This window comes from Myotis lucifugus, unplaced genomic scaffold (genome assembly GCF_000147115.1).
Source record: "Myotis lucifugus unplaced genomic scaffold, Myoluc2.0 scaffold_5, whole genome shotgun sequence".
Taxonomy (NCBI): Eukaryota; Metazoa; Chordata; class Mammalia; order Chiroptera; family Vespertilionidae; genus Myotis; species Myotis lucifugus.
Window position 1 is genome coordinate 12586164 of NW_005871053.1, and position 22013 is coordinate 12608176.

The window sequence follows — 22013 nt, forward strand, 5'->3', positions numbered from 1 at the left end:
ACACAAAATTGTCCTAGTTGGAACATTAATTACGGTGACCCTATCTGCACCCAAATTCTCCAACTAGTTATACGGCAGAGAAACTCATGACGATTATGTACACAAGAATATTCATAGCATTATTTCTTATATCAGCCCCAACCTGGAAACAACCCAAATATCTAACAATGGTAGAAGAGATAAATATATTGTGGTATATTTATACCGTGAAATAACACAAAGTGGTGAAAATGAAAGCACCACTGCCAAGTACAAAGTCTAATGCACAGATCAGCAAGGATATACCTTAGAAGCTCACGGCTGAGCAAAGCAGCAATGCACAAAAGAAACGTACAGTAGGATTTTACTCATATTAAGTTTAAAAACAAAATAGGCAAAGCTAAATAAACTATGTTGTTTTGAATATGAATTCACTCATATTTGGAATCTAATGAACAAAATAATCACACTAAATAGAAACAGACTCATAGCTGTCAGAGAGTAGGGAAGAGATGGGCTGGGTGGAAAAGGTGAAGGGATCAAACAAAAAAAACCCAACCTCATCTACAGACAACAGTATGGCTATTACCAGAGGGAAATGGGGGTGGGGGAAGGCAGGAGAAGGGAAAGGCGGTGTAAATGGTGTTGGAAAGAGACATGACTTGGGGTGGTGAATACACAATACAACATACAGATGATATTTTATAAAATTGTAACCCTTAAACCTACATAATTTTATTAACCGATGTCACCCCAATAAATTCAATAAAAAAATAAAATAGACAAAACTAAATTACGTTGTTTTGAAACACATGCCAATGGTAAAACTGAAAGTAAAAGTGTTTATTTCTTGGAAAGAGAAGCACTGCTGTGGTCAGGAAGGATTTTACTCATATTGAGTCACCACTGTGGGACAGAACATTCCAGCAAGAGAAGACAGCAAGTGCAAGGGCCTGTCGGCAGAAATGAGCTTGGCACGCAGAGAACATATTGATGTCACTAGACCAGAGCGAGAGGAATGAAGTCAGAGAGGGAGACAGCCAAGAGCCAGATGATGCACAGCCCTGCAGGCCAGGATGACCCATTTAGATTTTACTCCAGAGCAGAGATAGGGAGAGAGGCAGTGCTCTTATGGGGGCTCCTTGTGGGTACACCTGTGCCAGGCAAGGGATGGGGTGATGAGAGGAAATCTCAGAGGACGGGAAACGTGAGCTGAACTTCAATGACATGAGTAAGAGTCAAAAGCAGAGAAAAAGAGGATGTGGAAGTCCCCGGGACAGCAAGTGCAGAGAACTGGAAGCAGTTCCCTCTAACATGCAAGAAGGGACTGAACAAGTACTGGTGAGCCCAGCCGGTGTGGCTCAGTGGTTGAGCGTTGACCTATGAACCAGGAGGTCACAGTTAGATTCCTGGTCAGGGCACATGCCCGGTTGTGGGCTCCATTCCCAGTGTGGAGCCTGCCGATCAATGATTCTCTCTCATCGTTGATGTTTTTATCTCTCTCTCCCTCTCCCTTCCTCTCTGGTGAGCCCTGTGAACTTGAGACCATGAGAACTAAGGGTCAGGGCCATGTCACAACCTTTGCCCTCGTCTCTAATTTGGAGGCTCCATCCTAAAGCATACTAAGCATATATATTAGCTTGTAAGCCACATCCCCTATTAGTGTTTTATCTGTTTCAAAAAAAGAGAGTCTTTAATTTTTATAACTTTCAGTTTAAGAAATATAAGGAGATGGCCAAATATATATCTTTGGTGAGCCTGTATGATGGATACATAGAAATTCATTACACTACTCTTTCTTTTTTGGTATCTATGTTTTATTTCCTTATTAAAAGTTAACATTAACTGAAAGAATTGTTACTTTGCAGCTATTAAAATTTTATTATATTTATATATCTTTGCTTTGAATCAAGCCATTAAATTCTGTCTTGCAGACATTTAATTAAACATTTAATAATTGTAGGGATAAAAGGATTTTATTTGAGATCATTATCAGAGGCATAGGATTATTTTTTTAAATGTCAAAAAAATTATACTAATGGGATTTTATAATAATACCTCCCTTACATTTTTTATTTACTTATTTGATTGTCTTCCTAATGAATTCCTTATTTTTGAAGGAAGGAACTCTTCCTAAAGCTAAAACACTTAATGAAGATACAGTGTGCAAAGTATAAAGAGAAAAAACTGGCAAAGAAAAAAAATGCTGCTTTCTTTTTTTTTCTCTTTTCTCTTATCTCATATTTATATGCAGATTTAGAAAACTGGCTGGCTGCAGGCATATCTGGATGTGTTTCTTAAAATTAAATGCATAAATTAAAAATACCTAATGCATCAAATCATTCAAAGCTCAAGAGAAATCCATGTGGCAGCTTAAAATCTTCAGCATGTGGCACAGAATTTCTTAGAAGAGAAGGGAGGATGGAATGGAACATCATCCAATTTAATAAGAATTTACTGCCTCAGCAGCTCACAGGATAATGAAGACAGAATAGTGCTTTATCAAGATGAGGCATTTTCCTTAAAGGTGAGCATGCCAAATAGGCTCCCTGGGTCAGGTTTGTTCCCTGAGTGTCTGCAAAGTTACAGCCTGACTAAAGGGCAGACTGACTTGCCCTCCCTCCCCTAGGAAAGAGCTCCTGTAAACAATGAATGGGGAAACGATAAAGTTAAAGAATGAGTAGTTCCTCGGTTGTCTTAGCTCAGGCTGCTATAATAAAATACTATAGACTGGGTGGCTTACTCAACAGACAATTATTTCTCACAGTTCTGGAGGCTGGAAAGTCTAAGATCAAAGTGTCAGCAGGTACAGATTTTGTTCAGGGCCCTCTTCCTGGCTTGCAGGCAGCCACCATCCAGCTGTGTGCTCACATGACTTCTTTGTGTGAGCACAGGGAAGAGAGAAAGCTCTGGTGCCTTTCTTCCTCTCCTTTTAAGGCTGCTGGTCCCATCATGCAGGACCCACCCCCACAACAACATCTAAATTTAATTACCGCCTAAAGGCCCCACCTCCAAATACATTGAGGGTTAGGAATTCAACATTGGAATTTTGGAAGGTCACAGTCATTCAACCCAGAACATTGGTTAATACCAGTTCCACAGTCTGGCCTGATAAATGCCTACCTTAAAGCTGTTCCAAGGGCTCTAACCTTCTCAAGTCTGCTTTCAACCTAATTTCCCATTCAAGTCGCCAGTCACTGCACTGTGAAGGCTTGCCCCAGGCCAGCAGACTTTTGGACTGGAAGAGGAGCACCTATGGAGGGCCACACCCTTCTGACACCAACACTCTTCATTCCTAGAAAAGGCCAACTACTGATGCCCCACCCCACACACAGGTAAACACACTCCACACAGAGAAATTAATAAAGACACTTCCAGACAACTATTTCATACTTTCTCCTCTCTCCTCAAAATTCCGATATCTCTGCCTTCCCACTTAGTCCCTGCTGAAGACCCTGTTTCCTATTTCATTGAGATGATAGAGACAATCTCTTGACTTGCCCTGAGCTCTCGACATGACTCTACATGCCTGCATCCTTGTCCAGGTATGGCTTCCCTCCTGTTACCACCAATGAACCGCTCATGCTCCTACCTCAGGCAGCTGGTACATGTGCACCACATCCCGGCTCCTCCTGACTAGATGAGGATATGGCTTTTGTCATCTGTTCCCTCTCTCACATACTCAATTTCTCCCTCTCTGCTGGATCACTCTTATTCGCATACAAACATTTCATAATTTTCCCCTTCTTAAAAAAAATATTTAATCCCACATTCCTTCTCCGAGGACCACCCTCTTTCTCTGAACCACCCTTTTACAACAAACTTCTTGAGAGTTCCCCATATTATAATTTTTCTTCTCCTATTTTCTTTTGGGCTTCTTAGGTAGAGCTGTCACCCTACCACTCCATTCAACCTGCTCTTGTCAAAGACACCAATGACTTTTGTGACACCAATGACCAAATTCAACGGTCACTTCTCAGTCCTCAACTTGCACAACCCATGAGTAATGTTTGATACAGTGGATCATTAACACCTTCTCTTGGCTTCCTCCTCTCACTGGTCCCTCCTGCAATCTCCTTTATTAGTTCCTCTTCAGCTCTGCCATCTCTGACAGGAACATGCCTCAAGGCTCAGTCCTTGGATGTTTTCTGTATTTATCCTGACCTCACAGTCTCAGGGCTCTAAATACCATCTATTCACTGACAACTGCCATATTTATATCTGAAGCCTTGTCCATAGACTCCCTATTCATATACCCAGATGCTCCTCTGCTGAAGGAGCTTTCTCACCTCCTTCAGGCCTTGACTCAAATGTCACCTTCTCAGAAATGACTGCCTGACAACCTCTAAATGCTCATACCCACACACACTCCTGATCCTTCATTCAGCTTAATTTTCCTCCATGATATTCCATGCCAACTAATACCCTATATAGTTTCCTTATTTGCCTATTGTCTCCACCCCATTGAAATGTAAACTCTTATAGGACTGCCTGGCACAGTAGGCACTCAAAATATATTTGGGCAATACATGAAAAAAAAGAGACATGGCAAACAATCTCTAGAAGGTCATTAGCCATAAAATATGGGTTCACGCATCCTAAAAACATTAATTGGGCATCTTCTATGCATAGACATAATCCAAGTGCTGGATATTCAGGGGTAATATAGACTCTTTGCCCTAAAGGAGTTTATAGACTATCTGGTAAAAAGAAACATAAGTAAGAGAAATGAACTATTATTATTATTATTATTATTATCATTATTATTATGAAATAGGTACACAAAAATGGAAACTGTCAGTTCTACTTGGGGAAAGAGAGTAGGAGTATGATGCCTCCTTCAATGAGTACATGAGACCACACAGGTTATAATGATCAGTTTCCAGGTCTGCTCTCAACTAGACACTAAGCTCAGTACCTGGCATGAATTAGTCACCCAATAAATGTCCCCAGGTTGCCAAATGGAGGTGAACTGAGATCATATATTTATCAAATAGATGAGGTTAGAGAAAGAGCATTCTAGGCAGAGGATGGGAAGCTTGGGAGGGGGGGTGACAGCATGAGCAAAGGCCAAGAGGGGGAGTCTAGCATAGCACCTCCACCTAGTGGTACAGGCCAAAAAGAAATGAGTATTTATAGATCCTCATAAAATTCTTAGGAAACGCTAGAACTTGCTCAAGAAGTGAGTCTACTAGTACACAGGGATGGTCCTGCTTTGCCTTCAGCGGTTCTCAACCTGTGGGTCGCGACCCCTGAAAAATACATCCTGCATATCAGATATTTACATTATGATTCATAACAGTAGCAAAATTACAGTTATGAAGTAGCAACGAAAATAATTTTATGGTTGGGGGTCACCACAACATGAGGAACTGTATTAAAGGGTCGCGGCACTAGGAAGGTTGAGAACCACTAAACTTTAGTGATAATTATAGTGCTACTACTGACGATCATCAGCATAAGTGCTAAGATTTATTAAAGTGCTTGAAAAGCACGAGTGCCTTACATGTTCACAACAACTCCGTGGCCCCCTTTTAATTCTGAAATACTATTTTGATCCACGCCTTAGAGCAAGTGGTCATGAGGGTCTAAGGTGCCAGCTCTATTTCCTCATGCCCACTGCGCCCTGTGCACCCTGACTTCTTTGCCTAAGATATAAACCTCCTAGTTCCACTACAAGGGCCTTATCCTGCTTCTGGACATAAAATTGTGATCTCAAATCACACGCCACTTTAAAAGTCAGAAAGCCTGAAAACCATGTTCTCACTGATCTCCAAGAAGCATTTTATTAAAGCAAGGAAGAAAACATTCAAATTATTGAGCTTTAGTTCCTCCAACAAAAGCCATCACATCAGACCTACCAAATAATTACATCTTCAGACATTTGGGAAATAAAACCTAGATAAAATGCATAATGGCAATGCAGTCCCCTAGGGTATTAAGAAAACTGGGAATAGTATTTGACTAGGTAGGGGAATTCAATTCATTTTGTCAGCCTCTAATACACAGAAATTCAAATCGATCAAAATTTTTCTTGAATTCTTACTATATGTTTGTCATATTCCAGCTGCTTTATAGCAATTATTTTATTTCATTCTGTCATGTTTTTTAGATTATTAGCTCAGTTTTACAGGTAAGGAAATTAAGTTTTAGAGGGTGAAGTAAAGAAAGTGTCATTTATCCATCAAATATAGTCCTATATTTCCATCTAGCATCTGATATAAAACCCAGCATGTAGTAAGTGCTCAAAAAATGTTTACTAAACCACATAAGTTCTGGGGGGAAACACAAAAATAAGAACATTGTGAGTCATGTAGCAAGAGGAGCTTTAGATTCTAGTACTCCAGGGGTTAAGCTAGGTTTCATGTGAACACTTCATAACTCATTATAAAACAATATTTTATTTTGAATGAATCAAATTGAAATTATGCCCACAGGTTCACGTCCTATTTCAGAAAATCAATAACAACTGAAATCAGTTCAAATTGGACACGTTTCTACCACTAAAATAAATAATGGGAGAGAAAATAGTAGATGAAAACTACAATCTTAATGAATAATGAAAAGAACACAAAAACCAAGAGTTTCCAATGAAAAACACATATAAAGAACAACACTGGAGGAAATTCTGTAGTTGGCTACTTCTTGAGATCTGCATGGGCCTACCAACTCGTGCTGCAGGTACAGGTTTAAGCCTCTCAACCTCATCTCACAAAGCATGACACTGAGAATTTACTTTTCCTGAAAACAGTATCCCAACCTTCAGATCATTGGATTGGACCTGATGTAAGCTGAAAAGCACTTCCACCTAATTCCTATAGCCCCTCACCTAGTCCCACCCCATTCTTCTAACCACAGAAAAGGCAAAGAGACCTAAAAGAAAGATCAACAATGGCTCCGGGTGAAAGCTGGTTTCTACAGAGAAGGAGCACCAAATAAGGGCCATCACAAGTAAAGAATTTGCAGGCCTGGTGACTCTACTAGCACCCGGGACAGAAACACACACAGTGAGGCTTCATGGTGCATGCTTCCTTGTAGGAAGGTCTGGCACAATCCCAGTACAACATGGTCGCTTGTTATTCCATGGGCAGCACCAGATTCACAATGTTATTCTGAAGATAAAAACTCCACAAACAAAATTCAGTATTTTATAAACTTCAAAATGAATTCTAGCCCCCACATCCATCATAAAAGTAATCTACAAGAAGCTCTCTACATTGACCAATTCTTAGATTTGTTTATCTGAAATTCAGTTTGCTAACCCACAAGAACTCATTACAATACGATGACTCAGCCTTGAGCTTTTTCTAAGTCACTGTGCCTTTCTCTCCTAAAAAAGAGCACCAGAGAACAGCAATTTTGTTCTTTTTACCTTTAAATCCCTCCGCACTTACCTCTGCGACATAAAGGTCCTCCATAATCATTTGGGAATTTGAAGTGAATTAAGTCCTGTGGGCGCATGACTTTTTTTCTGGATTTTCTGGGACAATCTTTCCTGACTGTGTGCCCTGGTTTGTTTGTTTGTTCAAGGTTGGACCTTGATTGCAGAGGCCAAGTTAATGGCCTAATACCAGCATGGGTCTCACACCCTGATGTATTTTTCTGTAAAATATGACACAGTTGGTGTAGCCAATAGTGAGGTGAGGTAATTTAACTTAGATTTCTTTCTTTTTCCTTTGGATGTTTAATTTTTGCATGTTTGTGTGGGGGGTGGGGAATAAAGAGGAGGAGGTCACCATGCCAATTCAATGCACTGAATTATCCTTTTTAGTAGATATGATAAAGTTTGGAAGGCAGACCACACAAGGAAGGGGCCTGCTCAGAATCATCTCTATTACATGAGAGATTTATGTTGAATGAGCAAGTGTTTTTATCTAACAAAAGAACGAAAGGGTTCAAATTTAGTCAGACACTGGTATAAGGCATTGATAATAAAACACAACTCCATTCTTAAATGAGCCAAGCAGTCGGTAAAGATGGAATTTTTGTGAAGGCAGGCAAAATTAGGACATTTTAGAGCAGAAGGTCAGATGGCCCTAAATATGTAGAGAGGAGAGGGTGGGAAGAAATGCCCAGGGCCTTAGCTTGGCAACAGGTCCACACCCGCCTCTTGGCTTTCCCTCTCCTGGTCACCCTTCCTGCTGACTGGAGTTCCTCAAACGCACCATTCCCCCCAGGCAATTTCCACTCCCTGGAGAGCCTCTGGCAACCGCACTCTCTTTCTCTACCTGGCCAATGTCATCCCTAAAAACCAGCCATGCCACCTCCTCCAGAAAGCCCTTCCTGCCTCTTTCCTCCCCACCTCAATCTTACCTAGGACTATTTCAAAGACAATAAACTTGAGCTTCTTCTAATTAAATTCAGTCCTCTCGCCCCTAGAGGTTCAATCCAGTCCTTAATCCAAATAATTGATTCATTCAGTAGACATTTATTGGGGTTTACAGAGCACCAGCACTGTGCTGAGCCATGGGGAAGAGAAGATGAAGACGACAGGCCCAGCAGCCAAGGCAGTGGACAGCTTAATAGCAGAGAGAAATCCAAACAGTGAAAACAGCAAGTCTCCAAGCGCACCAGTAGAGAATGACTCAGTGCAATCAGCATGTCAAGGAGAAAGCAATGACATTGAATCCTAGTCCCTCATAAACTGCAGGAAACAGAAAGACCAGGATGTGCAATAAAACACCAAAGAGCCCCCTTTCCATATTTGCTCTGAATGTGGGAATATACAATGTTCTCGAGCTTTCTCTAACATGGTGCTATTGAAATAAGACAAGCCTCCAGATATAGGAAGATTTGGGGACAAATTCCAGCTTGGTCGCTTACTAGCTGTGTGACATGGGTTGTTACTGCATCTCTCTTTGCTTCAGTTTCTTCATGGGTATGAAAGGTTTTAAGTACCTAGCATACTACAAACATTGGTTGTAAGGATCAACTACAAAGGTCCTATTACAGGATCGGGAATAAAACATAACCTCAGTAAACACTGTTTTCCCCTTCTTGCTTAGGATCTAATTCTCCTACCAGCATTACGTGTCCAGCACATCTGCAAGAAACCCTAATGTTATGTAATCATATGTAAGATGAAAATACAAAATGTCACGATATCTGTGGCTAAATATAGGGGGGACAGATATTATCAGAACCCTGAAGAATTAAGTGAAACGTCCAAGACTTGTGCACTAACCTTTAATGTCAATTCTGCTGCTAACCTCTCTGTCACGGTGCTCCATCACCTCACTTGCAATGTATCCTCCGAAAAACAGTATCATGAACTTCCCACACCAGGAAGTTTCAACCTTTTCATCTCACAACACACATAAACTAATTACTAAAAATTCTGCAGCACATCAAAAATATATTTTTGCTGATTGGACAAAAAATAGATATAATTTTGATTCATTCACACTGGATGGCTATTGTTGTGTTGCTGCTGTCAATTTTTTTGTTTTGACAACCTAAGAGAAAAGAGGTACTGCCTGACTATTTATTTAAAAAATTCTTGTGGCACCCCAGTTGAAAATCTCTATTCTATATAGCAACTACTATGAGATGGTATATAGGCTAAATAAAAAATATTGTCCACATTTAAAATCATTTTTAATATATTTTTATTTATTCTTTTATTGATTTCAGGGAGAGAGAGATAGAAACATCAATGATGAGAGAGAATCATTGATCGGCTGCCTTCTCACACCCCCACATCGAGCCTGCAACCTGGGCCTGTGCCCTGACCAGGAATCGAACATTGACTTCCTGGTTCATAGGTCGATGCTCAAACACTGAGCCACGCTGGCTGGGCTTTAAAGTCATTTTTCTACAATTACTTAAATTCTCTCAAGTCAAGACAGCCCAATGGACACTGCCAGCAGCCTGACTTGCATTTAACATGAAAGTCATTGGCCTTAATTGCATTTAGTTAAGTTTCCCATCTGATTATGAATTTAAATTTGGGGAGGCTTACAGAGAAACCCCAAAGATCTGCTTCCCCAATAGTCACTTGGAATCTGCTCAAATCTTCCCAAAGGGGAAAAGGCTGGGCCTCCTGCTACTTTGTCCACATGCCCACCCTCCACTACCACCACCTTATACACCAACATTCACTCCTCAAATGACTAGGTACTATATTCCAACATCGGGAGTCAAGTACATTGCACCAACTTTTAAGGCAATCATAGTCAAATTAGTAATGGTTGAGGATTCTCTTAGGGCTCCTGTCTGCCCCTTGCCAAGGGATGTGGCCGCCATGAGCTAATCACAGGGGGGCAAAGAGCCAGAGGGAAGCAGAAGCTCTGGCCCGGGAACAGCAGGAGGCGGAGTAAAGAGAAGGACAGAAAGAGAGAGCAAACCAGACCAGATTCCCAAGAGGAAGCAACAAAGTGTTTCCTTCTCAACAATCTAAAATTAGTTCTCCTGATGGCACATTAAGATACAAGACCCAGAAAGCTCCATGGCTAGGGCAATAAGGAAAAGGCCCTAGAAATAAGTCACATCACTTAAGTATCACAGGTTATACAGCTCCCTATCCGACGTCTTGACCAGCTTTACTAATAAGGAGAATCAATTGCCCTTGTGAGTCCCACAAGGTCCGAAATGGCTGTTTACTGAACTTTGCAGCCACAGGCATGGAGAGACGCACATTATATGTAACCCTCATTTGATTCCCAAATGACCTTGTGAGGAAGAGTCATTTGTCCTTTACCAAAGAGGCCCCTGGGACCTAGCAAAGTTAAATTACTCGCTAAGGGTACCATAGCTTGAGCCAAGACATGAACCGGGTACATTTGATTCCCAGCCTCAAATCTGTTCAAGGTCAGTTGCCTCCTTAGCACATAGGAGGTAACCAGTGAATATTACATTTAACTCAAACTCCCAGACTGAGAGGTCACGCTGGCCCCTCCCACAGCTGATCAGACTGTCCTGGCTCTAGCACAGGTGGCTCTACTAAAGCCAGCCCTGCTGGGCTCCACGCTTTGCTCCCTCTCCCTCCTGGCAGAGGCAAGCTGTGTCCTCCTCAGAATCACCTGGCAAATTTTAAACCACTGTGGCTCAAAGACATTCACTGTGTGTTCTGACATTTCTCATGTGGTGCTTCAAAAGCCCTGGCCTCTGCAGGCACAGTGGGCATGGGTCCCTGCTGAAGTAGGACACCCTTTCACATCCTCTTCTATCACACATCGCCGCACAACAGCAAGCCCAAGGCCCTCTGAACCCACACAGGTTTGGCATCTTTTTCTTGTGTGTAAGTAAAGCCCACGTTAACAGCCCTGTGAACTCACAAGGTCACGTGGTTCTGTCTCCTTGGGGTTCCACAGAACAAAAGAGCTTCCTCTAAATTGAGAACCTGCTCTCCTTGGATCTCTCCTCCCACAATGACAAACACCAGAGCTGCCTCTGGTAGGTAGTGTGCCTATGGGGGGCGGGAAAGGGGGGGGGCGGGGGCACACTGCCAGGGCACGGTTTTGACACAATACTAGCTATTTGCTGCTGCTCCTATTACACCAGCTTGACTAACAACTGGCTGTGTGATGGTGTTGACAGTACCTGACATTCACCACCCCTGTGTGTGCCACACACTTCTCTACACTGTATAGACGGTAACTCATTTATTTAGCCTTCACAGTGACCCTATGAGGCAGGCACTACCTGCCCATTCGACAAAGAAAGAAACTGAAACTGAAGGGGGCCAAACATCTGTCCCAAATACCCGAGAGGTTTTTCCTGGAACTCGGACTGCCGGGCTCCAGAGCTCCCCCACCACACCACTACCCTGTCCCATTAGCCTCGCTGCAAAGCTTGTTGTGAAACCGTGAATGTCTTCCAGTGTTATGTGAGTATAACAAGGATTGCATAATTGCTTATATGTGATTTCATCTGCCAGAAGCTCTAGGTAACTGCAGAGAACTATACTGAGTTAACCTGAGCAGTGCAGGAATACACAAAACACACACACCCCTCTCAAACATCTCCAAGCCACCTCAATTCACAGGCGCTACGAGCCACACCCATCTGGTGTCACAACTTGCTCTCCGATTTTGGATCATCTTCCTTCCTCTGCTTCATAGACATTATGAGCTGTAACCCTTCCAACACTGTTATAGACAGAACTGTGCCTCCCAACGTTCATACATGGAAAGCCCTAAAGTCCAATGTGACTGTATTTGAAAATGGGGCCTTTATGGAAGCAACTGAGGTTAAATGAGATTCTAAGTTTGGGGTCTTAGTCCAATATGATTGGTGTCCTTATGAGAAGGAGCATCAAGGGTGAGCATGCACAGAGGAAAAACCATGTGAGGACACGGGGAGAAGGTGGCCAATAAGAAAAGCCTCAAGAGAAACTAACCCTATGACACATTGATTTTGGACTTACAGCTTCTAGATTGTGAGAAACAAATTCCTGTTATTTAAGCCACCCCGTCTGTGGGATTTTGTTATGGCAGCCCTAGCAAACTAATACCCAACAGCAACTTACAAGCAAACATCAGGTTTTTTTAAAGGTAAACTATTTTTTAACCATTTAACATATGTAACACTATACTCCTGTTTTTACTAGGTTCCTAACTCTTTTTTTAATGTCACTGATGAAGTTTTTGAGTGTTGTGTCCTGACTCATTTTTCTCATAAGCCATGTGTTGTTTTGTTTTGTTGTGCAATTTTGTGGAATGCATACATCATATTATAGCACAATTGACTGTACTGCCACTCAGAGAATAGTGACTTATGGATCCAGAAGACAAGGCATAAAACATAATGTTTCTATAGTCTTCTTCAGACACTCTGATGAGGTGGGTTCTATAAAAAAAGTCTCGAGAAGGGCAGGCACCAAACTTAGATACAGAGCATGTATGTGTATTTGTATGTGTATTTGTGTGGGCACATATGTAGACTACAGTCCTGTATAAAGTATTAATTTCTGCTTGGTAGGCTTTGGAGGATTTTTCTCTAAATTTTACAAACGTTTTATATATCTCCTATAATCAAAGTTGATTATAATGATTTTCATAATTTTGTCCTAAATAGGAAAAAAATAACTTTTAAAATAGATTAAACAACAAAGAGAAATGATGTATAAATTCAAAATATGGCAGACAAGAATTAAATAAGAATATTAGGCTTTAATAAATTCAGTTATTCCTCAATTTACTCTGTCCTTTTTTTTTTCATCTTCACCTGTGAATATGTTTATTGATTTTAGAGAGAGAAGAAGGAAGGGAGAGAGAGAAACATCGATGTGAGAGAGAAACTGCATCCCATACATGCCCTGACTGGGGATTGGACCTGCAACCTAGGTATGTGCCCTGTTTAGAATTGAACCTACAACCTTTTGGTGTACAGGATGACATTCCAACCAACTGAGCTACTTGGACAGGGCAATACTCTGTCCTTTTCATCACTCTCCAACTCCATGTTGAACAAAATTATTGGAAAAATTATACAGAGCCTTAAGAAATTGAATATATAAAGAGAACTGACCAACAATAGTGAGTATGCAGCCAGCTTGACCAAAGTACAGGCTCTTTGATATTTTTAGCAAAACTATGTTTTCCTTAATTAGCCAGTACACATGGATTAGAGGCCTAGCCATATGCCATCAAGGAATGTAAGAAGCTTGATTTAATTGGAAAACTGAGTTAACTTGCTACAGATGGTAGGTCTGGAGTGGAAAGAGGGAGAAAGGTTTTAAGCGCTTATTCAAGGCAAAAGAATAGACTGCCTATAGTCAGGTTCATCAATCTTCATAATGTTTGTAGTGAAAGCGACACTGCCTAAGAATACTAATAAATTCAAAGAGGGCTTGATTGAGCTAAATGAAACTGCATTAAGGCACCATGTCTCAGAAATATTAGAGACAGGGCACACTAATTACAGAACTGTCATAATGCTTCTATTACATGGCAACACTCTGAACAATGGATTATTGTGCCTGGTGCTATAAGAACACATTCTCTTTCTTGAAACTCTGAAAAAACTGTTAATAATACTGTAATCCTAAAGCACTTAGCAAACTATGGCTTGCCAGCCAAATCCAGAAGGCCATCTGTTTTTGTACAGCCCATGAGTTAAGAATAGTTGTAAAATGTTTAAATTGCTGGGAGAAAAAATTAAGAATAATGCTTCATGACACTTGAAAATGATGACTTCAAACTTCAGTATCCATAAATAAAGTTTTATTGAAAACCAGCCATGCACATTTGCATTGTCTAGGGCTGTTTTTGTGGTATAACAGCAGAGTTATAATTGTCACCAGACTTGTGTGGCCTAAAATATTTACTTTCTGGCCATTTACAGGAAAAGTTTGCTGACTCCCATTCCAACGTCAAAACTGACCTGAATACAACCCACCGATTTAAAACCACTGGAAATAGTCAAGAATAGCCTTCAACACCAAGACATTCACTGTCTCAACCAAATTTGAACAATAATGAGGCCAGAGTAACTATGTACTTTGCATGATGGAAATTGTTCACCAACCTAGGGATGATTTTGTATTAATGAAAAAAAATCACCACCTTCACAGCAACAAAACAACTCAACCTTATACTATTCAAGACCTAAGTGGTTGTCCCCCAAATTTACAATTAATTTTTTTTCAGATTTATGATCAGCATTTGACACACTGCCAATCATGTATCTCAGTACTGATAAAATGAAGACATCACTTTTCTTATTCTCCTGTTCTGAAACCGCATCAATCTCCAGCATAACTTTGATGGTGAACTTTGTAAAAGATGCTCACATCATGATCTAATGGAGAAAATCATCAAAACTGATTTTTTTTTTGGCAAATTTTGTCCATCAGTAGTGTGGAATATGGAAGATTCTAAAGCAGTTTACAAATATGCAGGGTTTTTTTTTCAAACAGGTGAGTGAGTTATAAAAACCAGACAATTTCCTGAGATCAAAGACTGATCTGAAATAAAGGAATAAGAGACTCAACTTGTTGTTTCCTGTACAACCCCGATTTTCACCCCTCAATTATCAGGCTCCACTTCCGTATTGAAGTCACTGACAGCACTGCTGATTTGTCCAAATAAAACAGCTAACAAATAAAAGCAGTGACCGAGTTGGTGGCATGAAGGCAACTGGTTAAGCCACTCATTTCTCATGCTGAGTTATCCTTAGTTCAATGGAATTACAAATTAAGAAGACCACAGTCCTTCTTTGCAGAAATGAAGACACAATTTCAAAAGGTTCCCCGATTTTGGTCATTGTACTACCACTAACAGAAGCATACAGATACAGAAGCACTGGGGGATAATTTTAATCAGCATCAAGTCTAAAATGGAATTCCTAAACAAAAGACAATCTTGGATCCTCGTCTTACAGCAAGTCTCCATACAGATCAAACTTTAATCCAAAGAAATTACCACTAACCTGTGAAGCATGACTATTCCTTCTCCTACATTTCCAGGTTATCATGTGGGAGATTTATCTGTCCAGTCAAATAGAGACTGCTGAAATGAAGGCCACACATAATATTTACTCCCAGATGTGTGCTATTAAACCTACTGCACAATATTACAAAGTAATATGCATAGGTAAGGAGAGATTGAAAGGAAAGCCTTTTACTCTGAAAATTTATCTCTGCCCCTTCCTGTGTCACCCTGCAGATGTTTTCATTTCAGATATTTACTTTTATGTTATCCAGATATTGTTAGAGGAGGAAGGTGAAGCCTCAGAGCCTGAACCCCCAGTTAAATGGCTCCCATTCAGAGCCAGTTTCTCCTAAAATGTCTCACATGACATCTCATTTTTATAAATTCTTTACTCCCTCCTGAAAATCTCCATTTCAATTTCCAATAAAGAGTGAAATGCTTCTGGAAGAAATATTCATCAAAACAAACACAGCTGTAAATGACTGACATCAGCATGAAGAAAAAAAAATACCACGTCAATGTTTCAACACATTACTTGCTGAAAAGCTTCTCCTACTCAGTCCTTCTGCATTAAATGGGTGTGCCCAAAATTGGACATGCCAGCAGATGGTTATAAGCACTGTTTGGCATGCATCTTGGTGCATTCTACACTGCTGACAGATGAAATACAATTCCCCTGGAGGGATGCTATGGTTTCTAAAGCAGTACTTACATAACAGAAAAACTACAGAATCTTTCCATTGGGGCCCTAGATCTATAAGCTCCAAAGTTGTGTAGTCTTGCTTGTTTAGTAGATTTGAACAGTAGTCATCTCTTCTCAGAGATTAGTGCTTCTTAACCAGAGATGTGTGTCATCAGTATTCGGGATATTTCTTCCAAGATATGCATGTCCAGACCCCACCCGAGTCCCCACACTTAATCAGACATGCTGGTGTGGGGCCTGGGCATGTGTACGTATTTTGGAAAGCTTACCAGGTGATTATGAAGTGCATCCCTGGTTAAGATGGCTTTCCCAGATTATTTTTTAAAGTGGTGAGGAAATAACTGTGACATACATGTGTGCATGCACAGAACAATATAATTCTGTTTTATTTTTCGTGGTGCTACCTAAATGTACTTCTTTGCTATCTCATTCTTTCCCCCTGGTTTCTGCTTCTGAAATTGGCTTGGAGCAGTCCATAGTTCAGTAATCTCCCCAGATAAATTTTAGGTAAAGTCCGTATATATTAGACACTCTTCATTGGGTGTGTGTGGGGGGGGGGGGCATTATGCCAACTTAGATCAGCAAATTCTTCCAAAACAATGTCATCTGAACATAGAGTTATTCGACAAATATTGATTCAGCAGCGTCTACATGTTGTGGTAAAGGCAGAGAAGAATGCAAGAAAAACAAGATGTGGTTCTTGTGCCCTCAAGGAGCCCATATGATATAGTTAGGGTGAGACTATATAGACAAGCTATGAAAAGATAAATAACCACAGAAGTAAACACGTGACTCAGTATTAAGTGACTAGCTCTTCCCAACAGTCACAACACATTTCCGAGAGGGCCTGGGGTGTGAAGAATGGATATGGGGTAAATGGGTGGGGCAGAGGAATGTAGAGGTTCCCAATCAGGAGCATGGAACAAACCAAGGCAGGAAGGAACAAAGTATGGACAGTGGAAACATAGCCCTCTGAAGAAAGGGGTCATCTGGGTAACTAATATCAAACAGATGAAGGCCAGACTGTATCAGGCTAAGGAGCCTAATATTGATCCTACAGTTGTAGGGAAATCATTAAGGGTTTAAAGCAGCAGACCATGGAGATAACATTATTTTAGGAAAATGTAAAAATTTTTTTGCAGCAAACAAAATATCTATGAGTATCAGGATAAATAATGGGACTTACAAGACCCATCAGGACTGGGGCCATTGCAGTGGCTTTACAAAGAACTAATGGATCTCAGGGGCCGGTTGGTTTATTTCCAGCCTGTAACAGAATAAGAGCATATAAGAATAGGAGAAAAACAGAAGTCAGGAGTAGAAGCACATCAGAGTTGCCAGTTGGAGGTGACTCAGAAGAAACATTTGCACTGGACACATGACTTTGGAAGAAGTTGTGAGAGAAAAGAACTCCTTTTACACAGAGGATGGAAGGTAGAAAGAGGGAAATAAGAGATTGAAGACTGAATCTGGAGAAGTGGCCCATTAAAAACCATAAGGAAAATAAAGAATAAATGATGCACACAAAAGTCCTCAGAAAGGCAGGAGAATCTATTGTCAACCTACAGGGCAAGGGAGAACAGATTCAAAACAAAGTTCAACAGTCTTCTGTAACAGGGTCAAAGGTCACTGGTAATGACTCAGTTCTAGTCCCAGCAGCCCATGTGTGTGCTCTATCCACAATTGATCTTTATCCTTTAATCTTTAGCTACTGACTGGGCATACCAATTGTTTAGCACACATATCTGGTTATTTTTTAATACCTGTCTTGACTCTCACATATTCAGATATTACATTTTACACGACACTATTATAAGTAAGCTACCCAAGGGAAGAGATCGTAATTGATACCTTTATGCACTCCCAATCCCCACATTGTGCCTTCACATAGCCATGCCTCTAGCAGTCATTTAGAAATTTTTTAAATTCCAGAACATTTTTAAAAATATGTTTTTATTGATTTTAAAGAGGGAGAGAGAGATAGAAACATTGATGAGAGACACATATCCATTGGCTACCTCCTCCACACCCTGCATTAGGGATTGAGCCTGCAACTCCAGGCATGTGCCCTGACCAGGAATCGAACCAGGGACCTCTTGGTTCATAGGTCAATGCTCAACCACTGAGCCACACCAGTTGGGCTAATTCCAGAACATTTTTATCACCCCAAAAAGAAACCCCATCCTTGTCAGCTGTCGCTTTCCAACTCTCCATCCTTGCCACTGGCAACCACTGATCTGATTTCTGTCTTAGGGATTTGCCTGTTCTAGACATTTTCTATAAATGGAATCATACAATATGTGGCCTTTTGTGACTAGTTTCTGTCCTGTAGCATAATGTTTTCTTTTTTAATTTAAAACAGATACATTAAATTTTTTTATTTTTTTTTACAATATACAAAATAAATCTAGTACTAGATTGTAGATACAAAATAATTAGCCATTTACATGCAATAAACATCAATATTTCAAGAAAAACAATTTTAAATATAACAATATTTTTAACTAATTGTAACAGTAATCATCCTGGTGATTGTGGTGTGCAGGTAAGAATCAGCTGAATTCAGGGAGAAGACACAGACATTGGTATAACGTTGAGCTTTGCCTGTCAAAGTGGTCCATGGACCAGCATCATGGCCTGGGAACTTGCTAACAATGCAATCTCAGCTGCCATCCCACAACGACTGAATCGGAATCTGCACTTGAACAGGATCCAGGTGACTGCTTCCTACACACACGGATGTAGGACTCAGCACAGTGTAGAAAGGGCTAGCACGGAGTCACCAAGTAAGTCAGTGGGAGCTGGAGCAGATGGCACCTGAGCTTCAGTGTGTGGGCATGTGCTGAGACCCCACTTCACCCTTACTCAGACCTGCAGCTCTAGGATGGAGCCCTGGCCCTTTGGGTATTGGCAGGACCAGGACAGGAAGCAATCCCAGCTTCTGAGCAGGAGCCCAGATGCATAAATCCTTCCTCCATAATCTGCCACTAACTTCAATTACAGGAAGGGCTTTGCAGATTGTATCTACAAGGCTGTTTTTCCATGTTTTATAAATATTCTGACCTCCTGAAGACCCTGTTTAGTCACCCCATGTTTATCCAGCCCTAGGATTTATGACACTATTCTGCCTCTCATTCATTCTCCTAGAAGATCAGGTTTCCCTTTAAGCTTTAGATTACAATTGCTAAAATAATTGAAAGCCAGACCTGAAAATGTAACTTTAACCCCAACTAGAAAGAGCCTGCAATGGAGGGAGCTACACTGACAGCACTTCTGTTAAATGACCAGTTGTCAGGACAAAGCTCCCAAAGAAAGGAAAGAACGGTTAGACACAGGTACCACGTATCCCAGAGGAGGAAAACCAACTAGAACAATGAGGCAGAATCCTCCTTTTGTGTGGGATGTGCTCAATGCTTCAATATTCCTTTCTCTAACTTTCCTATAGATACGTGTATTGAGTGTCACTACTTCAAAATATCACTGTGCTAGAAGAGTTCTCACTGGGTCTTCTATCATTTTTAACAGCTTCCTTAAGATGTAATTTACACACCATAAACTTCACATTTCAGAAATAGAAGAGGCTTTCATTCCATGCCCCACCTTCAAGCAATGCTTCATTAAACTCACCCAAGAATATAATACAGCCATTTCTTAAATCTCCAGGAATATAGGTCATCAGTGTGACCCTCTGATAATATATCCTAGTATTTCAGCTTTACCATTAAATTTTTTTATCAGTGGAAAGAACACCATGACAAAGTCTACTCGATGAAAATTCAAACTATACATGTAATGACTTTTAGTGCTATATTTCAAGTGGCTGACTGAAAATTCCATTGTAGGTTCTGTAATATGCCTACCTTGTAGGGACTCCATGCAGAAGCCAACTTCATTTATTGCATCCAAAGTGGAAACCACAAACTTGTACCAACTATTCCCCCAGTTTTCATGGACTATTTTCCCCACCAGATGGCTTTTTAGGGGCCGCTGGAGCCTGGACCAAGCCTTTATTTTTCACCTCAGGGATGGTATGAGTTACTATGCAGGTGTTTCTTTCAAAAAGAAAAACAGCAACTTACATGCTCTCACAGAACCTCGTCAGTGTGCTTGGCTTCTCCTGGTTGCGTCTTTGTCTAAACCAGCGCTGAATGCTGCGAACATCCCAGTCCAGCTGCTTGGAGAGGCCTTCCAATCTCTTCTCATCAGGATGCTGTGAAACAAGGTACCAGGAAAATCATTTCCATCTTCACCAAAAAGAGATAGGCCCTTGTCTACAGTTGAGATTTTTTTAAAAATATATATATATATACTATCTGCTACTGAGATTTCCATATTTACCACTGAGGATGTAGGCCTTCCACTAGCAGCGTGAACGTAAATAACCACGTACGACAAGAGAAGCTATTCACTGTGAAACAGCATTGAAAAATACCACCTTAGGTGAATTTGCAAAGAGGCATCATTGCAATATTTCGGGGGGGGGAGGGGAGCTAGACCCAATTATCATATATCAGGATAACAAAAAGCTTGGAATAATCCCCAAATAGCTGGTTTTAGCCTAAGAGAGCAATTCTACTACAAAATACGTTTTTTCTTTCTTCTCTCTCCCCTCTCCTCTGTTCTTCACACATTCCTCTTCTATTCATTTTCCTGGTCATTCCTTTTTACCAGTCCCCATCAAAACTTTTACAAGGACTATGTACAACCTGAAGACACAAACGTGGTGAGGCGGAAAGAGACGCTATTTATGCTTGCCACAGGATGATAATTGTCTCACACATTTCTGGAACATTAGGAGATGACAGACATAAGTTCAATTCCTCCCTCCAAGGACCTATCCCTCTGAGCCTCAGTTTACTCACCCATTTAATAAAAGGGTTATTTATTCACCTAAATGGGATGGTGGTGAGGACCCAATGTAAAAAAATGTATGTACACTCAGCACATGTGAGTTCTCCCCTTCCCTTCCTCTCTCTTCAGCATCTTAGAGAGCACCCTGCCAAAAATTATGGGAGAGTGACCTGCCACACAACACGACTAAACTAATTTAGTTTTATTCCTTATTTATTCTAGCTTTGCTTTCATAGTAAGGAGGCATTAATGATCAGAGGAAATAACCAAAAATGGGGAAGGCTGGCTGACCAGCTTTCTGCTCTCTAGTTATGAGGGTTGAATTTTCACATGACACCCTTTAAAGCATCTCAATCAATTCTAGGTGTCAGACACACAGGAAACACAGCCAGTGGCCTCAGTGTTATGACTGAAGTTATAAAATGTGCTGAGCTTGTGTCTGTAAAAGTTATTTGCGAACTTTCAGGAAGGCATGTACGCTGAGCTATTTTTATTAGTAGTCCTGACACCATCTCCACTCTCCCTTATGTCTTGCTTAATTTAAAAGTATGGGAGAGAAAAAATTTACAGCCTACAATATATCTTGGACCAACCATTTTCCTAGAAGAATTCATTTTTCATTTCAACTTACATTCTAAGTTTATTGACTAGGTAAAACACTCATATGGTTCACAAATTAAAATTATTCCGTTTCACCTTCTTACTTTGTTCCTCCTCTCTCAGTTCCTCCTCCCCTTCTTACCAGGTAACCAGTCATTAAATCAGGTTCTTTCCAGTGTTATTTTATGCAAATATAAGCACATTTGAATATACATTCTTATAACCCCCTCCCCATACTCCCCCCCCTCACCCCGCCAGTCACATAGATGGCTGCATACTACACACATCATTCTGGACTTTGGGTTTTTCACTTTACAATGTGTCTTGGAATATGTACATTATCCTATATAATAAAAGCCTAGGTGGTGTCACGACGTCGGCACAAGATGGCCGCGTGCACAGCAGAGGCAGAACCGGCGGCATCTCTCTCGCAAGGAAGGCTTGGGAGGCCTGAGGCGCGGCTCAAGGTGCAGGAAGGAGGGTCTAGTGATCTGCGCCACCTTGCC

The 22013-nt window shown here is 40.8% G+C and overlaps 1 protein-coding gene and 1 long non-coding RNA gene across 6 annotated transcripts in view; both read right to left on the bottom strand.

Moving 5' to 3' along the window:
- Positions 1–22013, bottom strand: part of CERS6 (ceramide synthase 6) — a 251703-nt gene that overhangs the window by 149229 nt on the left and 80461 nt on the right. For 4 of the 5 annotated variants that reach the window (XM_006083176.3, XM_023745279.1, XM_006083175.3 and 1 more), the window contains one exon: positions 20136–20266. The exons of the other annotated variant lie outside the window; for it this stretch is intronic. In XM_006083176.3, coding sequence (XP_006083238.1) covers positions 20136–20266 — 131 coding nt within the window. The remainder of the gene's footprint in view (positions 1–20135; positions 20267–22013) is intronic. 5 annotated transcript variants of the gene reach the window in all.
- On the bottom strand, positions 802–5307 carry LOC111823521. The gene is made up of 2 exons (XR_002826558.1): positions 3103–5307; positions 802–978 (listed from the first exon to the last, which is right to left on the bottom strand). It is a non-coding gene; the product is annotated as an uncharacterized LOC111823521 (long non-coding RNA).